Source organism: Kryptolebias marmoratus, linkage group LG12 (assembly GCF_001649575.2).
Source record: "Kryptolebias marmoratus isolate JLee-2015 linkage group LG12, ASM164957v2, whole genome shotgun sequence".
NCBI lineage: Eukaryota > Metazoa > Chordata > Actinopteri > Cyprinodontiformes > Rivulidae > Kryptolebias > Kryptolebias marmoratus.
In genome coordinates, this window is record NC_051441.1 from 23,019,844 (window position 1) to 23,027,762 (window position 7,919).

At 40.0% G+C, this 7,919-nt stretch overlaps 1 protein-coding gene across 1 annotated transcript in view; it reads left to right on the plus strand.

The window, feature by feature from the left end:
• Window positions 1-7,919, plus strand: part of hao1 (hydroxyacid oxidase (glycolate oxidase) 1) — a 32,868-nt gene that overhangs the window by 3,051 nt on the left and 21,898 nt on the right. The window contains exons 2-4 of the mRNA XM_017439454.3: window positions 3,327-3,478; window positions 4,340-4,610; window positions 4,738-4,910. Coding sequence (XP_017294943.1) covers window positions 3,327-3,478; window positions 4,340-4,610; window positions 4,738-4,910 — 596 coding nt within the window. The remainder of the gene's footprint in view (window positions 1-3,326; window positions 3,479-4,339; window positions 4,611-4,737; window positions 4,911-7,919) is intronic.

Below are 7,919 nucleotides of genomic sequence, written 5' to 3' on the forward strand. Positions count from 1 at the left end.
GTTGACAGCTCCGCCCCTCTCTTCACCCGAGTGTCCAAAACATGCGGCCGCAGATCAGATGAAACGACAACAAAGTCGACCGCCGAGGTCCCCACCTTCAGCCACCACCCATCCCACATTGCACCTGATCCCTTTGGCCCCTCCCCTAGGTGGTGAGCCCATGGGAAGGGGGGCCATGTCATCTCTTTGGGCTATGCCCAGCCACCAGGCGCTCGCCAACGCTCTCCAGGCCTGGCTCCAGAGTGGGGCCCCATTGACCCGCGTCTGTGTCCAAAATTTTTAATCATCAGTAGACGATCCACGTCTTGAAGATATCAACTCCTTCCCATATGGACCTTCAAGTGCAGTTACCATTCCTACCAGCAAATCTACATTAAGAGCAAAGGTTTAAAATGCTTTAAAATCACCTGGCTTCACATCAGAGGCATTTAGGATAGCAGCAGTTTCACTCTGTGTGAGCTGATGTGGCTGGCCATACTGCAATTGTAGAGCTTGCATTGTCATGGTGTAAGGTTGTGAGTGATGCCTGCAAGCCTGAGCAATGAGTCATGCCTCATCTAGAGGTTGGGAAACATATACTTCCATACTTTGTGCTTGTTTCAAAGAAGCTGTATTTGCTGGTAGTAGGTCATGAACTGACCACAAGGATGTCACCAATCCAGTGGCAGTCGAGCTGCCTTCTGAGTCAACTTGATCTGATGTACAATGACTACTTTCATCACCTACTTCTAACATAGTTGCCCGGTTTAAAGTTTCACCAAATCTAAATGTAAGATCATCAATTCGGATGAACTGATTCGAAGACTGCTCATTAAGTCATGTGACTGTATTTACGGTAACATGGATAAGGGTTCGAACACTGCACAGGGCTTTCTTGTATATTATCAGGATATCTCTAAATAAAATTCTTCCATGTTAGCGGAGCGCCATTTTCTTACCAACTTTCTATTTGCCTGTTTTAATTCTGAATTAAACCAAGGAGCCAGCTTCCTCTGACTAATCACTTTATTTTTCAAAGGAGCAATTTTATCAAGAACACAACATTAGCTGGTATTAAACTCTACAAATTTTCTATGACACAGTTTGTCTAGTTTGTTGCTTTTTTCTCAGTGGAACATTATCCATGTTACTATGCAAATGTGCTTGTGCTGAGCATTGACAGTGCATATGCCGATGGAGTAAACTTTTGGACTGAGTAGGCACGCTGATCCAGTAGACTGATCCATTCAGCAGCCTGAGTTCCATTGACATATACTTTGTCTATGCTCTCCATATATGCACTTGCATGGTAACACAGATATCTGACTGAGAAAATAGCAACAAACTAAAGTGTTTTACTAAAGTTTTTGAAAAAACAGTTATTTATCTAGAATTTTTTAAAATACCATTGTTTTGTGTTTGTACTGTAAAATTTATTTGTAATTTATCAATTTGTTTAACAGGGTTTTAACTTTTGAGTTTAGGTTGAATTTAATTAGAATGGCTTAAAATTGACCACAAATTTCTCAAATTTCAAATTTACAGTTTACACTAAAATAGTTTATTTTTTCAGTGCAGATTTCACAAATGCTCTTGGTGTTCTGGTTCACAAAATGTATTCATTTGATTTCTGGTTCACAAAATGTTGTTATATTTGATTTGGATTTATTATGTTTGAAGAGGAGCAGCAATAACAAGAATTACGTGGCTGCTAGACAAACATTTGTTCAAAGGTCTATGAAGCTTTATCAATATAAACATAGTTAAACATTTCCAAGAAACATGAATAAAGCCAGAACACTTTTCAAACATCAAACAAAAACAACTGTCTGCATTAGGTTCTGTTTGTTCTCATGAGCAATTGGATGGATTTTATTGAAACTCCTGTAAAGTAATTATTGGATACACATTTTCAATTTATTACCTTGTGGAGTCAAACCAATTCAAAATGGCCACCATAGCTAATCACATTAGCCAACATAAAAATGGCTATAAGTCTGTCGGTTTCACAGATATTGTGCTAAAATTTGGTGTGGACCTAGCTGAGAGTCAATCCTAACACAAACGAGTGACATCTTGTGATACCACATCAGATCACACATAATATTTAAAAAAAACAAAAACATTTGACCGAAACACCTAAAACTCTATCATAGGATGATCTTAGTTTAAAACTGTGGCATGAAAGGCAGCGGATAATATGCATTTTTTCAAGGCTAGTCTAGTATTCTGCTTTCTTAGCTTTAACAACTCAGTTTCAACTCCTCTGGCAATTTGGTTTTACTATTATTATTTAGATAATATTATTTAAGAAATATTTCAATACCACTGTCATATATTATCATAAAACTACTTTAACTATTGGTTAAAATAATATTTATGAAAAAAAAAATTGAAGCCACTCTTTTATGGTTCATTTTAAAGGACTTAGTATTTGTTGAAATTGTTAGTGTGAATCACTCTTCTGTGGCTCATTTTATATGAGTAAATATTTTGTTTTTGTTTTTTTTCTTTTGATTTTTAGGGCAATCACTTCTCTTTGTTTGAGTAAGGAATAGAAGTGTAGGCAAATCATTTCCATCCCACTAATTTTTATTGTACCTTCCTGATGAAACAGAAGATTATGGCTTTATTTAACTTCTCTAATACAATATACAAGAACATGTTTGCAGAGACTCTGAGTCAAACACAGACTGTCTGTGAGGTAGTAAAGATACGGATCGGTTTACTGTAGTACTGGATCTTTGCACCTGGCACTCTGCTTTTCTGTATCTGTGTGGAAAAGCCAGAAGGTGTCACAAAAACACTTCTCAGCCTCAGTTCTTTATTCAACATGTCTTCTAAAAAGGAGTACATTAATGTGAAACCTGTCTGTTAGCAATGCCATATTGACCTAATTAAAAAAATAAATGTATATGTTAATTAGATTATCTAAACAACCACAGTGTTACAAACCAAAACTTTTGCATATTTATGAATAATGTGTAATATTAACTGTCACTGTGACCACACTAGCATCTTTATTGGCTACAACTCCCATTTTTTCAACATAAGAAGATCTGAGTTTAAAACTCTGGCTGAATGGCAATGGGTGAAATGTGTTTCCTTAAGGAATGCATATCACCCAGGCCTTTATTTTATTTGTTTATTTTTCCATGGCTGTAAACCACCAGTTAAGAAATCCTCAATTTGTCATACTTTGTTTGATGCATCAAAAGACTCAAAGTACATTAGACGGAGTCAGTCTGTTTCTTATATCACATGTGAAGAGGTGATTCAGAACAACAAACATACACAGTCTGGATCACTTGATGTGTTTTATTGTGTGTGTGTGTGTATGTGTTTAGGTGGTATCTTCTCCCTCGAGTGATGAGGGATGTGTCTATTGTGGATCTGTCTGTAACTGTCCTGGGACAGAAGCTCAGCATGCCTCTCTGTGTTGGAGCCACAGCAATGCAGAGGATGGCTCATCCTGCAGGAGAGACAGCTACTGCAAGAGGTTCCTACGCAAACACGCACACACGCACATTTACTCACCTACAAATACACTAAGCTGAATGCAAGGCACAGGAGTCCTTCTTGATCCCCCCCCACCAAAGGCGAATGTGTAAATATTAATCACTGATAGATGTAAACAGATATAAATCTGTTGTTGATGTACATCAACAACAGATTAACTTTTAGACTCAACCCAATTCAAGATGGCCGTCACAACCAGTGGTCCTTAGAAAACACAAAATTGGTGGTAATTTATTCAATTTTACAGCTAATGAGCTAAAATCTGGCGTGGCAGTCACTGAGTATTGTTCCCAACACATACTTTGAATGCAGCATCTTGCTTAAAACCTTGTCATTAACCATTTGAGTCCACCCTGATTGTCTGTTAGCAAAATTTCTCATAAAACACTTGACAGATTTCAATAAAACTCTTAAAAAGTAACTATTAATGTACAACGGATTACCTTTGGGAGTCAACCCAATTCAAAGTAGCCACCATATCTAGTCAACCTTAGCAAATAGAAAAATCACAATAACTCAGGCAATTTCACAGAAATTGTGCTAGTTTGGTGTGATAGTAGTTGAGAATTATTCATACACATACTTCAAGTGCTAACAGATCAAGTAAGATATCTTAATTTTGCATGAAATTGTGCATGTTATTTTCATGGTTTGACCAAATTACCCACAACTCCATCACTTCTCAACCTAAAACGATCTTAGTCAAAAACTCTGGGATGAAAGATGGTGGGCAATTTGCATTTCTTCAAGAAATGCTAGGTCTTTTATTAACATATGTCAAGGTCCTGAGGAGAATCTGTTTCACCATCATCTCCCCCCCTTCCCCAATGTGACGTCCCAGCATGCAAAGCAGCAGGAACAGGAATGATGCTGAGCTCCTGGGCCACTTCCAGTATAGAAGAAGTGATGTCAGCAATGACGACCTCACCAGGCAATGGAGGTGTTCTCTGGATGCAGCTTTACATTTACAAAGACCGAGAGCTCACATTGTCTTTGGTGCGCCGGGCAGAGAAGGCAGGCTACAAGGCTATCTTTGTTACCGTGGATACACCATACCTTGGGAAGAGGCTGGATGACGTTCGCAACCACTTCAAAATGCCCCCACATTTGAGGTAGGACCCAACAACAGATTCCATCCACTTGTCAATTTCCACCACATAAACAGAAGACTGTTTGGTGTTATGTGTTTTAACTACATACGATGTGTATCTGTGTTTGTGTATGTGTGGGCTCTGCCAGGATGTCAAACTTTTCGACAGCCTCTCTGGCCTTCTCTGAGGATAACTATGGCAATGATAGCGGTTTGGCTGTTTATGTTGCAAATGCCATTGAACCGGCTCTCAGCTGGGACGACATCACCTGGCTAAAGAAGCACACACATCTACCTGTGATTGTGAAAGGAGTACTGAATGGTAAAAACACACAAAAATGATTTTAAAAAAAAACTTAAACTAAATGATAACCAGTTTTTCTTCAAAAAGGGAAATCTCTGACATCCATCCATTTTCAAACGCTTATCTGTGATGAAATCACAGCAATAATAGGTCCAAGAGGGATACCCAGACATCCCTCTGCCCAGCACCATTCTTCAGCTCCTCCTGGGGGATCCCAAGGCATTCTCAGGCCAGAGAGGATATATAGTTCTTCCAGCAAACTCTGGGTCTGCCCCAGGGTCTCCTCCTAGAAAACCTCTAGAGCAGGGGTGGGCAATCCTGGTCCTCAAGGGCCAGTATCCTGCATGTTTTACTTGTTTCCCTGCACCAACACACCTGATTTGAATCAATAGGTGATTAACAAGCTTCTGCAGAACACAAAGATGTAATTTAACCGCTGAATCAGGTGTGTTTGAGTAAATAAAGAAGCAAAACATGCAGGATAGTGGCTCTTGAGGACCAGGATTGCCCACCCCTGCTCTAGAGGGAGGCACCCTGGAAGCATTTTAATCAGATCCTCAAACCACCTTAGCGGACTTCTTTCAATGCAAAAGAGCAGTAGCTCGAGTCCAAGCTCCCCAAGATGAACGGGCTCCTCACCTTGTCTGTAAGGCAAAACACATGGCAACTGGAGAATCAAATTCTGCATCAGCGAAAATGTGTTCTGCTGTTCCACAACCAGGATGAAATCCACACTGCTCGTCCTGTAGCTTCTGATTTGCTACTTTTAGTTTTTATTTATATTTTTATTAATACTTTTTATTTTATGCTGTTTTTAGCTCATGTTCTGCTCATTTGAGACCACATTCTGCTCATTTTCTGCAAGACTGCAATTTAGCTAGATAATATACAGTGCTAAAATAATCATCAGCCTTCTGCCACTACTATGATAAGCAGACACTTCAGCAGAAATGAGTTCAACACAAACTAATCCAACAATAATAAAAGGAGAACAGTTCAGTGCAATGTTTAAGGCCTTTTAAGGCAAAATCTATGGCAAATAAGCACAGCCTCTTTTGATTTGATGTTTTTTGTTTCATGGCATAAAAATCATCTGGCATCAGTATTTAACTTAAACAGGTTTGAACATCATGTGACGTAATGCATTGTGGCATTATTTATTCAACAAATTCTAACCAAAATAAAAAGTGAGTAAATAGAAAGAACAAATGTCCACTCCATGATTTAGTAACCTGTACAAACTTTGATGTCAGATGTAGCTTGACAAAATATATTTTTATGACCTCATCAACCTTTTATGTAGTTGAAAATAAATTTTGGCCCACTCTTCTTTCCAGCATTGGTTCAGTTCGTAGAGATTTGCAGACATTGGTTTCTGCACAGCACTTAAAGTCCCACCACAACATTTCAATGAGGTTAAGGTTCTAGACTTTAATGGACCATTGTTACACCTTGATTTGTTTCTTTTTCAGTTGTTCTGTTGAAGATTTGCTGCTGTGTTTGGGATCATTGTCTTGTTGCATCATAACCCAGTTTGGTCCAGTCTTCAGCTATTAGACAGATGGCCTCAAATTTGACTCTAGAATCCTTTGGTCTACAGAAGACTTCTTAGTTGATTCAATGACTGCAAGGAACCCAGGTCTTGTGGCTGCAAAACAATTCAATGCAGTTTATTTATAAACTGCCAATTCACAACAAAAATCATTTCAGGGCATTGTACAAAAGCATTCACATACATTATAAAAAGCCAATTTGTAAAAGTTATCTATCTAAGAAAGCCAGCAGATTGCATTAAATCTTCACTTTGTCACTCTCCTATTCTGAGCAAGCACATTAGCAACAGTGGAAAGGAAAAACTCTCTTTTAAAATGAAAAAAACCACCAGCAGAACCAGACTCAGAACATGCCCAATTCATCACACTTCTACCACTGTGCTGGACAGCTGGTATAAGATGCTTATGCTGATACTTTTTGGTTTTACCCAAACACGGCATACAAGGTACAGGTAAGTATTAACTTCAGAAACTTCTACTTGAAGTCACACAAAAGCAAAAACTAGATTCAGACATTATGCTGAAGCTGGAACATTCACTGTGTAACGACAATCAGACCAACAGCTGTTGCTTCAACTCCGCCTTATAAGCCCAGGTAATCAGTCACTGAGCTGACCAAAAGCTGAACGGGAGCTGTCAGGAAATGCAGCCCGCCCTGCATGGAGATACGCTCTCTCAGCTCACCTGCAAAACAAAAGAATTAAAAGACAAAGCACAATAGACTGAATCCTCACAATACCCTCTGCTGAATGGTCAAACTCTCTGCATGTGCACAATAGAAATCAGTGATAAGGGAAGGGTCCAGAATAAAGAAGCAGGAAATCTATGAATGCTCCACTGGAGCATACCTATCCAAGTCCACAGGAAACAAAAAAAACCCTATGATGAACATTCAAGATCTGACAAACTGTGTACTCCAGGTGATCATCGATGAGATGGGCTCAGAGATGGGTGGGGATTTGGCCGGAGGGCACAAAGGACTAACAACAGGTTTTAACAGGGACACATGAAAGTAGAGTGAATCTTCATAGCAGGTGGTAATTTGAAATGGACTGCAGAGGGACTGATGACTTTTTCCTACTTCGATGAGACACAGGAATCTTGGTGCCAAATTCTTAGGGAAATCCTTTAGGGGAATGTCTAAGGATGACAACCAAACATGGGCTGCCACCTTATCGTGGTGGAGGGGTTTGAGTGTCCCAATGATCCTAGGAGCTATGCTGTCAGGGGCTTCATGCCCCTAGTAGGGTCACCCAAGGCAGACAGGTCCTAGGTGAGGGGCCAGACGAAGTGCAGCCCAAAAACCCCTTATGATGAACATAAATATTGGACACAGTGTTCCCTCGCCCGGACGCGGGTCACCGGGGCCCCACTCTGGAGCCAGGCCTGGAGGTGGGGCACGTTGGCGAGCGCCTGGTGGCCGCGCTTTCACCCATGGAGCCCGGCCGGGCACAGCCCGAAGAGGATACGTGGG